Genomic DNA, 16,537 nt, shown 5'->3' with positions numbered 1-16,537 from the left:
CATATCCTGATCAACAAAGAATTTCCCCTGGGAGTTGAACTCTCATCCTCCAATGTTCATTTCCTAAGGTATCCCAGTAGAAAGGGCCAGAACTACTGCAAAACAGTACTCCCAGAGGCCAATCTGTGATTTTTCACTAACATGCTATTCTCCAGCCCTCCCTTTGAACATGGAGACTCAGAAGAACTCAAAGGTCTCCAGAGGAGATGTTGCTTCTCAATATAATTATCACCATCCCAGTCTTTGGGACGTCTTCTGCTACTTCTCCAACCATTGCCTTTCATGTAAAAATCAGACTAAAGCAATATGGAAGAGATCTTGCATCAGACTCCAGTCATCCTGAATGTTATGCGCAACATTTAGGACAGGCAAAGTCTCGTCTGTTGAATGTATCTTTCACTCCTTTCCATGTGAAACTTGGTTTGTCTCTGTCTGAATCAGGAAAATCATTTGCTTTTCCATTTGTGAGTGTGCTTTGAATGCTTCAAAGCCTTTTTATGGTTTAGAAACTGAAGTGACTGATTCAGCCAAAGGAGCAATGAACCTCCTGCCACTGCTTCTGATGCTTGGGCTGACCGAAAGAAATTTTGGGAGGCTCACAACCAAATGCCCCCCGATTTTGAAGCAGCAGGACAAAGGAAAGCCGTGGAACTATTACGGGCCAGGAGATCATATCATTACTGTGTTTGAATCTGCAACAAATCCTTCTCCTGAGCTGTTACAATTTAACGGGGCTCGTTATATTTCTTCTCTGTAAGTCATTCAATGGGATGGGGTTGCATTTCCCCTCATTTGCATTTCTACTACTCTTCTTCCTTTCTTTTTCTTCCAATTATTTCTAAATTGTAGGATATGTATATTTTGATTTATAAGGCTCTCCTCATTTGCCTTATCTTGTAAAAGACTCAAATGTAAGGATGGGCAGAAGGAAACCTAAAAGAGTTTGAGAAAGACAAACACAGAATTCACAGGGTATGAGTTCATCCTATTCATATTTATTTTGATTTCATGTAGTTATTGGAAAGTTGTATTCATTTCCTGTCCTTATAGTTGCATTCATTGCCTGTCCTTATAGTTGCATTCATTGCCTGTCCTTATAGTTGCATTCATTGCCTGACTTGTAGAATAAGAATGATTTATTCTTAGAATTACTTAGCTGGCTCAGTTATGCATCCATGTTCTTGCTTTAATGATTTAGCAGCTGTACTTGACTGAATGGCTATGAATCGTGGTCATTGGATATATCTGTGACTATTGACCCTGGTTTAAAGCTATGTCCATCCCATCCTCTCAACAATTTTGGAAATTAAATGGTGATATGTGACTATAATTTGCCTCTCATTTTTTTTTATTAATATTGGCTTATTTTGATGTTTCTGTTGTTCATGATGGTAACATAAACATATTTGTACAGTACTAGAAACACTAATATGGCAGGAATGCAACCCTACATTTTCATCATTCAAGTGGTCAACAAGAATTCCCTGCTCCTACACAATCTAACACTTGGATACAGCATCCATGACAACTATTTGAACACACTTACCACTTCAGATGCCTTGTTGGACACACTTTCTACTGGAGAAGCCAATGTTCCCAACTACAGTTGTGGAAGGAAAGACAATCTTTTGGCTCTTCTTGATGGAGCCAGAAGAGACATCTCCATCCAGATGTCAACATTAGTAGGCATCTACAAAGTCCCACAGGTTTGTGTGTGTGTTTCTCTATAGGTAAAATGAGTGGAATGGTGGTTTGTGAGCAACAGATCCAACATACCTTCTCTATAGAATTCAAGAGCTGCTTTTCACCATGGCCATTGTAGATGTCATGGATAGGGATAGGGATTCCTAGTGGTGAAGGGATAAGGACTGAAGCAGCCATATCCGTGTACATGTTGTTAATGTTGTCTGTTTTAGATTCTGTATCTTGATATGGCCAATGGCTAATCAACAATTCTAAGCCATTCTTTTATGTTCATTAGAACAAAGTTGGATCTATTAAAGGTGAATATTTTAGACTTGAACTCACCCCAAATATAACACTGCATTCCTTTTTTAAAAAACCTGTTTTATTTACTTTATTTGAACAACATATAAAAATTCCATTTCAATCAAATAGCGTGTTGTCTGGGTACAGTTGTTTTTGGCAATCATAACCAAAATGTTTACAATAACATTCATCACAACATTGATACTATAATAACAATAATATCTTGTTTGTCTATTTTATCCAATTTCTGTTTTAACATTTATCCTTTTTACATCCCCGCATTTCTAACCATTGGTAAAATAAGTCCCATGTCAAAAAGTGTTCAGTTTCTTCTTTGTCCTTAATAGTAAATGTTAGTCTATCCATTTCTGCACGTTCTAATATTTTCTTAGTTACACTCTCATCTGTCAGGATCTCATCACACTTCCGTTGTTGAGCATGTACAATTCTAGCTGCAGTTAATACATATAAAATCAAGTATATAGTCCCTTTGTCATATCTTTCCAGCAGAATGCCCAATAAAAATATTTCTGGTTTCATCTCTATATGTTGTCTTATCATTTTTTCCAACCAAGCATGTATTTCCGTCCAGTATTTTTTGGCTTTTGGACATGTCCACCACATATGGAAATATGAACAGGTATTTGGTTGCATTTCCAACATTTAGCAGATCTATCCTTATACATTTTTGCCAGTCTTGTTGGTGCAAAATGCCATCTATAAAAACATTTTATACAAATTTTCTTTATATGCAGTTGACATAGTCGATTTAACATTTCTATCCCACAATTTCTGCCATTTGTCTAGTTCTATTGCATATCCAATTTTTTTAACCCAAACGATCATTGTCTCCTTTACCAGTATCAAACCTTTCCAGTTTGATATTTACTAAGTTACAATATATTTTCTTTATCAGTTTTTCATCCGTTCCAGTTAGTATCTGGTTCAATTCTGTTAACTCTTTATTGAAACCATACATCTTTCTGATATCGAGATTGTATCTGCATATTTGGCCACCATGCGATGTCCATCCCTTGACTATTAAGTTCCTGCTTGGTTTTTAATTCCCCCTTTTCATTCAAAATATCTTTATATCTTACAATTTTTTCCATATTAATAAGATTAGGATGTATCAATGCTTCCATTGCCAGACTGGTATTTTCAAGTAGTGTTGTTCTTTAATTTTAAGCCCTACTGATAACAGTGCATATCTAACAGAATGTCTTTGAAAGTAACTAGGTATCTTATTCTTCCCATACCATAAAAAAAGCATCCCAATCTAGTTGCAGGTCATGTCCTTCTAAAGTTAATAGTCTTTTATGCCACAAATTGATCCATTCTTTCACCCATGTAAGTACCGAGGCCTGGTAGTACAAACTCCCTCTTTTTTTTTTTTTTTTTTTTTTGGGGAATCTTGCAACACTTTCAAACCTATTCTTGCTTTTTTCCCTAGCCAAATATTGGACTAAATATAATAGTCTTGGTAAAATATTCTTTTTTCTTCCTGTTAATGACAGTTGCAGATCTTTCCATTTCTCCAAATCTAGTTTAATTTGTTGCATCAGTTTCATATAATTGTCCTCTTTAATTGTTATATCAATTAATTGTATATCAATTCTTTCCATCAACATTCTTTTTTGTGTATCTGTGAGATTTTTAACCAAAATCTTTGTCTTGTTTTTATTTATTTTCAATCCTGCAACTTCCCCATATTCTTCTATCTTTCTGATTAACCACTCCAGTTCCTAAAGGGGCTTCTAAAATAAAGACCAAGTCATCTGCAAATGCCTGTAGCTTATATTTCTCTTTTTTTATTTCCATTCCTTTTATTTCTTCATCTTGTCGAATATTTCTGGCTAAGACTTCCAGAGTCAGAATAAATAGCAAAGGGGACAGGGGTCATCCCTGTCTGGTGCTTTTTTTAATATCAAAGTTATTCGTCACTATCAAAGTTATTCATCACTCCCGTTTGCCATTCACCCTAGCTGATTGTTTGTGGTATATTGCTTTAATCATATTAATAAATCTCTCCCCAAAGTCCATATATTTTAATTGTAATAGCATAAATTGCTAATTAACGTTGTGAAATGCTTTCTGTGCATCTAGGAAAATCAATGCCACTTGTTTTCCAGGGTGTGTTACACAATACTCCAATGTATTTAAAATCACTCTCATGTTTTTACTACATGAGCTACAGTTTTTAAAAATTACACTGTTTCCATTCTCTTTCTCTGCAGTTCTCTCTGTAAACAGCTCTGTAAACAGGTGCAGGCAGTTTATCTGAGCCTTGTAACAATGTTCTTTTCATAAACCACCCAAGGTCAATTGTTAATCTCAATTTCTTTTCTTCACTTTCTCTCGATAACAGTTTTTTCCCAACCAGCAGGTGTCACTGTTGCTCTATTTCTCTTCTCTCCTTTAACTTCCTTTAACATACATCAAATATTTTTCCTTTAGGGGTTCCAGAGCCCGAATTTTATATTCCAAAAAAAAAGTTTTACTTCAATGAAATCCAATTAATCCAATTAATATTATCCTTAGAATAACCAGTCCAGATTTCCTCTTTTAAAGCTTATTTCTCTCAAACAGTTCAAATAATTCAAATAATTCAAATTTCTTATCTGGATCTATTTTATATTTGTGCTTATTTGCCATTATTCTCAGGGGGTGGAAGATAGACAAAGTCACATCCTTCTTTTACAGTCCCACTCAGGCCAGGTTTAAAAGGGGAAAATTCCTCAACAGAAGTTGGAAAATTCTCACCCACACTGTTCTTCCCCAATCTTCACTGATTCTTCTCCGGTCGGGCAGTCACAGCCTCAATCAGGCTGTCTTTTTCTTCCTGCCGGTTTGAGAACTTTCCTCCATATCAAAGAAGGACTTTGCAATATCCTTGTGGAGTGTCCTTTCTTCTTCACCACCCCTCCAGTGTGGCGTAGGTCCCTCCGACCCTCTGGCAGAAGGAATTTGGAGAACTTCCATAGAGCCCTGTGGAAAATACATTCTATCACTGCAACAGTGACCCCCATCTCTCTCACTCTCTTAATCCCTGTTTTATATTCTGTATCTTGATATGGCCAATGGCTAATCAACAATAAGCCATTTTATTATTTCATTAGAACAAAGTTGGATCTATTCAAAGTAAATATTTTGGACATGAACTCACCCCAAATATAACACTGCATTCTTTATTCCTTTTTCAGATTACTTGTTTATTTGTTTCAGAGGCTCTGAGTGATAAAAGACAATTCCCCTATTTCTACCGGATGGCCCCCAAAAATGGGATCCAGTATCCCGCAATCGTCCAACTGCTGCTCTATTTCAGATGGACCTTGATTGGACTCTTTGCTTCCGACACGGAGAAGGGAGAGAATTTTATGAGGACTTTGACTCCAATGCTTGTCAGGAATGGGATTTGTGTTGTTATATCACAACGATTCTCAACGACTACACCTACAGCATCCTTCAGGGATGCCATCTCTAAATGGAGACAGGTCAATGTCTTTGTTTTCTTTACAGACTTTCGTACCATGATGGATGGAATTCACCATGTTCATTTTGCACTTGAAGGTCTGCCACAACCCATTGAAGGGAAAATATGGATCATCACACTTTTTGGAGATTTGCCAGTGAAAAGTCATAGACTTTACGAATACGTTCACAGTATTTGGCACTTTTATATACAGGAAAGAGAGCATGATGATACCTTTCAGCCATTTATCTTTGTGCAACCACAATTTCAAGATCGGTCTTTTCACTGTTCTCTTTCAAAGCACATCCTTTCTGTCAAAGTCCGAAGAAGATGCACACAGAAAGAGCCCCTGGAGACCGAAGGGAAAATACACAATGACATGTACTATATTGACCACCGTGCTTATAGTGTCATTAAGACTCTGGCCTATGCCTTGAATGCTGCATATTCCTCTAGATCCAAGAGAAGAAGGAAGAAGAGGTTGGTGCCTTCAAGACTTCAGGCATGGCAGGTAAGGGGACATTACATGGATTCATCAAGCTTAGTTCTTTTGAAAAAGGAATCCAAAGGAGAAGAACTGGATGTTGAGTATCAAAAACCCCTCAACAACCCAACACCTTGATGGATGGTATTGAGGACCATGAAGGGGATCCGGAGAATACTGAAGGATTCCAGCAACAAAACATGGTGGAGGGGGGTGTTGCGTTAGGACACCATGTACCCTAATAGTGGGTGATGGACGGAAGGCAAGAAGAGGGAGGTTGGAATGGGAATGTAAATCAGCTGCTGAAGAGATAATAGTGCGGAGGGGAATGATGTCCTATGTCTGCGACGAGCATGAATGGAACAAGCGGCAGCTTTGATTGTGACAGCTGTGAGAAATCATTGCCTGCTTAATGATAGTTAACTATCCACGCCCTATAAAACAGTACGGGTGGAGAGCCAGGGCGTCTCTGACTTCGTTTTGCTTAGCAGCTCAATCTCTACTGTATGCTGCTATGTTTCCTCCATTAAACCGGGTTTTGGAACAAATCCTCCTTTTCGTATGTGCATGTTCGTTTGCACCCGGTGAAGCACTGGCGGCTCCAGAGGGGCTGAGACTGGAACTATCTCAACCTACTTGTGCTACCAAAGGCCAACAGGTTTGGCCAACCTAGTTGCTTGGGGCATAATCTTCCCAAGAGATATATTTTAATATTAAGCACTGATGATTTAGAAAGGACGATGTGTGTATTTTTAAAATAAATTCCTGTATGTATGGGTTCATTATTGTCCCTCTAGTATTTTATGCTCATAAATTTCAAGGTGATCCAAATGCTTCCTCTCTTCAAAGATTATCCATTCTTTATATAACAGTCCAACTTGATTACTCTTCTTCTTTTAATTTTAAAAATATCAAATCTTCTTCTTTTTTAAAATCCAGTCCAAATTTTAAAATTCTGTCCAGTCTTTTAACCATGTCTCAATATTTAATTTTTTCAATTGGTTCTGTTCAAAAATCAGTTGTTTGTTGAGTTTTTGTTTCTTTGAAGTTACATTTCAAACTTTTCATGCCCCTTTGCTGCTCAGCCGCTGTTTTATGGCTTGGGGTCTTATAGTTAAAAATATTGCTCTAAGCGTAGTTACAAGCCGGGGTTGGTTGTCACTCACCTGCCTTCAAAGAGCTCCATTTCAATCCACTTTCCTCCTGCACATCACTTAGTCCGGTTGTCCCAGCTTCGTGGAGCTGCCATGGCTTCCGCCCCCCACTGCCAAATAACAGAGAGTTCCCTCCGACCTCCGAGGAACTTGCCTGTTCCTCTTAGTCAGCACCTCTCTTTATACCCCGTCCCTGCAGGACGGTTCTGGTCTGAAGACCCATCAGCGGCGGTTTGTCAGCCGGGGTTTTCGTGATGCTCATCGGAGCCCACAAATTCCCTGAGTGTCTCACCGTGACACCAAACTGGAAGTCCTTTATCCATTCTTTGCATAATCTCCCTGTGGTTTTCATAGAGTTTAAGAATAATCTCTTGATTTCTTTGTTAGTTCAGTTTCTGCTCTAGACTGTTCCCTACATTTCATTATTTTTTCAGTATATATTTTATTTATATATGATTGAAAAATTTCACAGAACTCTTTGAAGACAATGGTAAAACTTGTTCTTCCAATTAAGAATAACAGAATAACAGAATTCGAAGGGACCTTGGAGGCCTTCTCGTCCAACCCCCTGCTCAGGCAGGAACCATTTCAGAAATGGTTGTCCAATATCTTTAAAGTTTCTACTTTTGGAGCATCCACAACTTCTGGAGGCAAGTTGTTCCACTGATTAATTGTTCTAACTGTCAGAAAATTTCTCCTTAGTTCTAAGTTGATTCTATCCTTGATTAGTTTCCTTTCAGTGCTTCTTGTCCTGCCCTCAGGTGCTTTGGAGAATAGCTTGATTCCCTCTTTTTTGTGGCAACCCCTGAGATATTGGAACACTACTATCATGTCACCCCTGGTCCTTCTTTTCATCAAACTAGACATACCCAGTTCCAGCAACCGTTCTTTATTTGTTTTAGCCTCCCGTCCCCTAATCATCTTTGTTGCTCTTCTCTGCACTCTTCCTAGAGTCTCAACATCTTAGATCTAGAATCTCAAGAATATCTGCTACTTAGACAACTGTATTAGAACAAGTCAAATGTTCAATTATGTAGAGACCAAGAAGGATAAGATACCAAAGATTTCCACTTTTAAACTTTCTGGTTGTTTCCATTCTAGCTTCATCCCTTTCTGAAGAAGAATGCATTTTGCAATTTTTCAGAGATGAAAATGTATTTGGACCCAAATGGAGATCTGACAGCAGATCTGGATATTATGAGCTTGGTGGTTTTCCCCGAGGAGGATTATATTGAAGAGCAAATGGGAAGTTTTGAAAGGCAGCGACTTATCATCAGCCAACAGATTCTTTCCTTGCTCAACATGGTGGGTGAAATATAGCCTTTTTTTCTGTTTTCAAAAGCCTTATGACCCAGTCACAAAGGTGGGTGAATTTCACTGATAATTGAATGTGTAGAATAAAACTTATAATTTTCTTAGGTGAATATTATTATCAACTAATATGATCTTTTCCTGCTAAAGTAGCTCAAAAAGGTGGGTGACATTATTCTATTTTTTTTTTCACAGCCTCAGGACATATTTCAAGTAAGCTAGTCAGCTAGGTGGAGGATTTTCCATGAGAATTTAATGTGGAAGTAGAAACTTTATAGTTTCCTCAGACTATTTGGTAGGCTGCAACACTATTGACCAAGGTATCCTTGAGATGCTATAATATGGGAGGCTGCTTTAAGCTCTCCCCATCATCCAGTCAGTGATGAGGAAGCTTCTTGGATGAGAAACGAAACATATTCAAAGGAAGATAAGAAATTCCAGTTGCCTCTTGAAAAAGCACCATTGGATGACTGAGAATCTCCATAGACATTTCTAGGAGACATTTCATTGCCCAAACTAGGCAACATCATCAATGCTAACAGATAGTTTGGGCAATGAAACATCTGCAAGGAAACAACCAAGCTTAGAGAGCGCCAAGGATCCCTCAACTCAACCCTGGCCTACAAATATTATACTTTACCGGTACTATTTTAAGATGATTCAGCTAAATCCAGACTCAGATGCTGGGGAATTATTCTTTAGGATACAGATCATGGCTTTTTTGTGTCCCCTCTGTTATTAGAATCTCTAACTAAAGAGTAACCCACAAGTATTGGAGATTGTCTTGCTAATCCCTCAGGTTCAATTATTCCTTGTGCTCAAATAGCAAAGAAGAAGGCAATTCAGTTGAACTGTGCCTGAATTCAGGTTATAACTGAATCAAGACTGGATGGAGGTCCTTTCGGTTCCAATAAGAAATCATCTTTGGAATTAAAAACAGAATGGTTGGGATCAGGGTCTCCTGACAGGACAGGTTATTTATTTATTTAGTGTATGGTAAAAAAAAGTAGATCACAATTGCAATCTCAATGAGCAAATATGAAACTATTTGCTCTGTTTACAAATTCAGAGATAGACGATTCAAATAGTGAATTATAAATATATAAAGAATGGAGGAATGGATTTTAAGCAGCCATGAGAAGCAACCCATTTTTTGTCACAATGCTTAATTTTTTTATCTATTTCATTCTTCCCAACTTTGTTAAGTACAAAAGACTTTTCTTGCAAGCTGATCTGTCAGAAGCAAAAGAAAGAATTAAATAAAGAATTTGCCAGCAGTCATATCTCCTACAACCATTTGAAACTAATTAGAAATTTCATATCTATCTAAAAGAAGCCCATAATCTACTTGATAAATGTTCTTGTTGACCTCAGTTTCCCATGGAACGGTGAGCCCTAATGTATTTTCTTTGGCATTCACTATTTTTCCGCTTAGTCTCTACTTCAATCCAAATGTGTAGAAAATTGTTATCCTGGATTTGTCAAACGGGCTCGAGAAGGAGAACCAGTTTGCTGTTATGACTGCATTCCTTGTCCAGAGGGGACCATCTCCACCCAGGAAGGTGGGTGACTCTGGAGGATACTGGAGGTATACAGAGATCTTGACCAAAGTGCACTTTAAAGATATATGTAAGCTTGAATATTTTGCTGTTGCTCTTTATAGTCAACAATTTATTTCAGAGTAGGAGGAATAAGAAAAAGTTCTTGAAGACGAGGCAAGAAGAACATGGTGGACGTTTTAGCCAGAGGTAATCTCTCTTCTACTAGTCAGTTTGGACTAGTAGTCAGTCTTTCCATGTTTACCTTTGTTAGGAACATCTAAATTCTTTGAAAGTTGAGAAACAGTTTCAGATCAATGTTTTGTTCTCACCCAAATCAACTTTACATTATGGGCCAAAGGATATAAAGCCATCAAACATGTGATAGGCAGAATATAAATATAACAAACAAATAAAATACCTTACTCAATCAATTGAGTAACCTGTTTATTCAATGTTTATTAAGGTTATACAGCCTTATAAAGCCTTATACAGCCTTATAAAGAGAAATGTATAGTCACGAGGAACATGGAGGTAAGCAGTTGGGTTCAAGGGACAAGAGAAAACTAAATTGAGCACCCATCATAAAATCCATTAGGGATTTTCACTGTGAGAGGAGGGACAAAACTAATTTTTCTATTAGCAGGGATAAAATCTGTCTGTCTTATAGATTGAGAAGTAAAGCACCGATATTGCTTATAGCCCAGTTCAACAATCCTGAGTTCTCCATTTATTCTGGGTGGCATTCTCTAAAGCCAACAATAAAATATTTTACAAACCCAAATTAGATCAATGAAACCTAAAAAACTAAGATCAGCTCTGTTGAACGAATCACAATTATTCAACAGAAAAAATCAAATGTTGGAGTTAATCTCAACTTTAAGTACTGTATTTTTCAGAATATAAGTCACTCCAGCGTATAAGTCGCACCTTAGTTTTTGGGTAGGAAAACAAGGGAAAAAATTCTGCCTACAAGTATCCATCAGTATTCATCTAGCTAGTGTCCTTGTAGCAAACAGCAAACAGTCTGGTCAGCTTCAGCAAGTTATCACAGTCTGATTCAGTGCAAGCAGCTGATTGGCAGTTGGATCGGCCTCCCGGAATACTGCCAATCAGCTGTTCCAAGCTGCAGGGATCGCCACAGCCCATCACCACCTCCGCGCATTACATTTTTGACCTCTGTGCACCACGTTTTTGGTCTCTGCGCACCACTGATCCCTGCTTCCTGGAAACAGCGGAAAATGCATTGAGGCCAAAAACAGGTGTGAGGAGGCCAAAAACGCACGGAGACGGTGATCGGCAGTGATGTTCTGTGGCAATCTCCACAGCCTGGAACGGGTCTAAAAGGGAGTGTGCAGAGGGCAAAAATGTGACGTGTAGAGGCCAAAAATAGCCAAAGGGTGGGGGACAGCGGGTGGGTGGGGCTTCAGCAACATTCAGTGTATAAGACACAGCACAATTTCCCCCCACGTTTTATGGGGGTGGAGTGCATCTTATACACTTATAAAAGTAAAGTAGTTAATGTATTTTCCCAGGAATGGATGGTACCACCATCTGTCCAGAAGGAGGCAGTAGCAAACCCCTTTCCCAGGGGCCTCTCCATAGGCCCAACCATAAAACACAAACTTTCATACACTGTGGAATATTTTTAGGACAATTTGATGCGAAATGGTGGCTGCTCAGGTATAGTACCCAGCCTGTTGTCTGAGTTACAGCAGAAAGACGACACCGGTTGCTCTTGCCAATGACCTCTGCAGAGCTCAGGATGTGGGGTGGTAAAACTATACTGTCTTTTCTGAATCTCTCATAAGCTTTTATTACTATCAACAAAGGTACCTTTCTGGACCAGCATTGGAGATTGAGAATTAGAGGCAGACTTTAGCAATGTTTCTCTTCTTCACAGATGATTTCTGTTGATTTTGTTGGGGGACATTGTTCAGGCCCTAGGGCCCTTCTCCTTTCCATTCTATAATGTGCATTAAACTGAGAGGTGAGTCATTTGGAAGGAGAGATTGCTGCATAAACATTGATTTCTCTTTCCTCAGATACTGAAAAGTGTACAAAGTGCCCAGATGATCAATATCCAACTGAGAACAAAGACCAATGTATCCACAAAAGAATAACCTTCCTGTCCTATGAGGAACATCTGGGCATTATTCTGGTCTCCTTTGCCATACTCTTATTCCTAATCACAGGATTTGTTTTAATCATATTCCTTAAATACCTAGAAACTCCCATTGTCAAAGCCAACAACCGGGACCTGTCCTTCATCCTCCTGGTCTCCCTCCTGTTTTGCTTCTTGTCCTCCTTTTTATTCATTGGCCAACCAAGGAAAGCTACCTGTCTTCTCCGACAAACAATGTTCAGCATTGTCTTCTCAGTAGCTGTGTCTTCTGTGTTGGCCAAAACAATCACAGTGGTGCTGGCCTTCCTTGCCACAAAACCAGGGAACAAAGTGAGAAGATGGTTGGGGAAAAGCTTGGCCAACTCCATCATCCTTTCTGGTTCTGCTGGTCAAATTTTAATTTGTGCCATGTGGCTGGGAGTTTCTCCCCCATTCCCTGACTCTGATCTTCAATCCCAGCCTGGAGAGATCATCCTTCAATGCAATGAAGGCTCTGTCACCATGTTTTATGTTGTCCTTGGCTACATGTGTTTCCTAGCTGCCATTTGCTTCACTGTAGCTTTCCTGGCCAGGAACCTCCCTGGAGCTTTCAATGAAGCCAAGTTGATCACTTTCAGCATGCTGGTCTTCTGCAGTGTTTGGGTCTCCTTCCTGCCCACCTACCTGAGCACCAAAGGAAAGTCCATGGTGGCTGTGCAGGTCTTCTCCATCTTGACCTCAAGTGCTGGTCTGCTGCTTTGCATCTTCTTCCCCAAATGCTACATTATCATCTTAAAACCAGATCTAAACACTAAGGAACATCTAATGATAAAAGTAGGGAACTGATCAAAAAAAATCTTAAATCTTGTGATGGGTCCTGTGTGGATATGTCAGGTGAGGGTTTTCTGATGTGATGAGTCAGCTGTGTGTGTGTCAAATAAAGGTCTTGTAAAGGGTCTTCAGAAACCAACTCACAGGCTTGAAGAATGAACCTTTACCTTCATCCTACACCCGAGCTACAGATATTCATCACTATTGCAATGTTATAGGGTTTCCTGCTGAAGCAGGAGTTTGGATTAGAAGACTTCCAAGATCACTTCCAACTTTATTATTGAAACTGCTTAGTGTAAATTGAGTATGTGTTGCAAAAATGATCCCAACAAGGAGATGTTCTCCTGCCATGTAAGGCCTTGGCGGTTCTAATCCATCCCACTTCCAAGCCAAGAAACATTTGGTCTTCTATACCCCATAGATTTCATGGAACAGACACATTATCATCTGAACTATTGCTCTGGTGTCACTTGTACAGTCACCCCTCTTATCACGTAGACACAGTAATGACTGCAGGTCAAAGGTCTAATATGACATGATTAAGATCCCTATGGGCTTTTGTGATTTTGATTGTGGAACAGCGAGAATCCACATGAGGCACAAAGGATACCGATGTTCTATGCAAGATATCTCTTTGTGTCAATTTATAGCAATAGCAGACTTATATACCACTTCACAGTGTTTTACAGCCCTCTCTAAGCAGTTTACAGAGTCAGCATATTGTCCCCAACAACCTCATTTCTCATTTTACTGACCTTGGAAGGATGGAAGGCTGAGTCAACTTGTCCTCCACTCCTCCACTCACAACAAAATACCTTATGTTACCAGACTTGAAATTTTGGCTTAGAAAATTTAGAACTACTCCGCCTTCAGTATGACCTAAGCATAGCTCATAAAATCATCTGCTACAATGTCCTACCTGTCAATGACTAGTTCAGCTTCAACCACAACAATACACGAGCTCACAATAGATACAAATTTAGTAAACTGCACCAAACTCAATTGCAGAAAATATGACTACAGCAACAGAGTGGTCAATGTCTGGAATGCACTACCTGACTCTGTGCTTTCTTCCCCAAACCCCCAAAACTTTAATCTTAGACTGTCTATTGTTGACCTCACCCCATTCCTAAGAAGTCTGTCAGGGGTGTGCATAAGCTCACCAGCGTGCCTACCATCCCTGTCCTAATGTTCCCTTTAATTGTATTCATTTTATGTATTCAATTCATGTTTATATTTATATATATTATCTAATATGTACTTGACAAATAATAAATAAATAAATAAATAAATAAATAAATAAATAAATAAATAAATAAGAGCCTTGGTAGTACAGTGGTCTAAGGCACCCTGTTATTAAGCTGGTTATTAAGACCAGCTGCCTGCAATTACTGCAGGTTCGAATCTCGCCAAGGCTCAAGGTTGACTCAGCCTTCCATCCTTTCTAAGGTAGGTAAATTGAGGACCCAGTTGTGGGGGCAATAAGCTGACTCTGTATAAATATACAAAAGGATGAAGGCTATTGCTGAGCACATTGTAAGCCACCCTGAGTCTCCGGAGAAGGGCGGCATATAAATCAAATTAAAAATAATAAATAAATAAACAAACAAACAAACAAACAAAGTTAACTCTTGTACTGCCTGTCTTCTAACATCAAGAAAGCAATCGAAAAGCTTGAACCAGGGTTGAAATGCTTCCAGTTTGGACCGGATCGCCTGATCCGGTAGCGATGGCAGCCGGTTGTTCAGAGAACCGGTAGCAAAATCCCTGCGCCCCCCTCATGCCCAGCTGAGCTGTGTGATCATCAGAGGCTTTTTTTTAAAAACTTTTAAAAGCATTTTTTTTCTTTTTTGGGGGGCCAAAAAAAATGCTTTTAAAAGTAAAAAAAATAAGCCTCAGATGATCGCACGGTTCAGCTGGGATCATCAGAGGCTTTTAGCTTTTTCAGCATGCAAAGGCTGTATGGATCTGAATGGGAGGAATTGACTTCAACTCAATCCTAGCAAGATAATACCTTTTTAAATTAGACACTGTGCAAGAAATATTACTTTCTGTTTTCTCAGATACTGAAAAATGCACAAGGTGTCCAGATGATCAATATCCAACTGAGAACCGAGTTCAATGCATCCAAAAAAGAATATGCTTCCTCTCCTATGAAGAACATCTGGGAGTTATCCTTGTCTCCCTTTCCCTTTTCTTGTTCCTAACCACAGGATTTGTTTTACTCATGTTCATTAAATACCTAGAAACTCCCATTGTCAAAGCCAACAATCGAGACCTGTCTTATATCCTCCTTGTCTCCCTCCTGCTTTGCTTCTTGCCTCCTTTTCTCTTCATTGGTCAACCAAGAAAAGTCACCTGCCTTCTCCGACAAACATTTTTCAGCATCATCTTCTCAGTTGCCGTTTCTAGTCTCTTGGCCAAAACCATCACAGTGGTGTTGGCTTTCCTAGCCACAAAACTAGGAAATCGAATGAAGAGATGGTTGGGGAAGAGCTTGGCCAACTCCATTATCCTTTCTTCTTCTGCTGTCCAAGTTGTCATCTGTTCTATCTGGCTTGGAATTTCTCCCCCATTCCCTGACTCTGACTTCCACTCCCAACTTAGAGTGATTATCCTGCAATGCAATGAAGGTTCTGTTGTCATGTTCTATATCACCCTCAGCTACATGGGCTTCCTGGCTGCCATCTGCTTCACATTAGCTTTCCTAGCCAGGAATCTCCCTGGGGCCTTCAATGAAGCCAAGCTGATCACCTTCAGCATGCTGGTCTTCTGCAGTGTCTGGGTGACTTTTGTGCCCACCTACCTGAGCACCAAAGGGAAATATATGGTCACTGTGCAGATCTTCTCCATCTTGGCCTCCAGTGCTGGTCTGCTAGGCTGCATCTTTATCCCTAAGTGCTACATTATTATTTTAAGGCCAGACCTGAACACAAAGGAGCATCTTACAGCCAGAATAAATGTAAAACCATGAGACATAACACTATTATGATTTTGGAAGAATTGTAAAATTTCTTGTGTTTGAAAGAAAATATTAATTATGTCCACTTAGATTGGATGCAGTAGTCCAAGAAAATCAGATGTATATATTTCTGGAATTGGAAATTGTTGAATGACTTTTTGCAACTCCCTTCTCTATCATCTCAATCTATCCTGCTAAAGAGAACTCTGTGAACATCACTTAGAGCAATTTGAAGTTTGGCAACTGCCAATAACCCTGAAACTTTTAATAATTAATTTGAGCAATTATTCTGACTGACAGTGGGTAACAGTGTATATGTGAGGCAGAGTATGTATGAAAAGAGTCGAGATGGATTCAGTGGATTTAAGAGAAGTACTTTCAGTCTTGTAAAATTGATGTTAACCAGTGGTGGGTTCCTCCCAGTTCGGCCCGGTTCGGCCGAGCCGGTAGTGATGACAATATGACGTCACTGGACCGGTTCTCTTTGTTCGGGAGCTGGGCTCTCTCTCCCCCCCCGTGTTATTCTTACCTTTTATTTGGCCCCACCCCCAATCTATTGCTGCCTCCTGAGTCCCAGCTGATCGGCTAGAAGGAAAAAAAACTGTTTAAACTCTTGCCGCGGGGCTTCAAAGGGCCGCCCTACAGCTGATCAGTGTTAAAAGGCAGTGTGGTGGTAGACCAGTGCCTCCAAA

The 16,537-nt window shown here is 39.4% G+C and overlaps 1 protein-coding gene across 1 annotated transcript; it reads left to right on the top strand.

The window, feature by feature from the left end:
• Positions 1-1,430: 1,430 nt before the first annotated feature.
• Positions 1,431-15,857, top strand: LOC139309778 (vomeronasal type-2 receptor 26-like). Its single transcript, XM_070933984.1, has 5 exons — positions 1,431-1,706; positions 5,193-5,972; positions 8,201-8,404; positions 9,846-9,972; positions 14,947-15,857. The coding sequence occupies exons 1-5, from the start codon at positions 1,431-1,433 to the stop codon at positions 15,855-15,857; spliced, it is 2,298 nt and encodes a 765-aa protein (XP_070790085.1).
• The last annotated feature ends 680 nt before the right edge of the window (positions 15,858-16,537 follow it).

This window comes from Pituophis catenifer, unplaced genomic scaffold (assembly GCF_029215685.1).
Source record: "Pituophis catenifer annectens isolate HBS135680 unplaced genomic scaffold, rPitCat1.0.hap2 SCAF_2, whole genome shotgun sequence".
Lineage (NCBI taxonomy): Eukaryota > Metazoa > Chordata > Lepidosauria > Squamata > Colubridae > Pituophis > Pituophis catenifer.
Note: the sequence above shows the minus strand (reverse complement) of the source record. Positions and strands in the feature narration are given on the sequence as shown.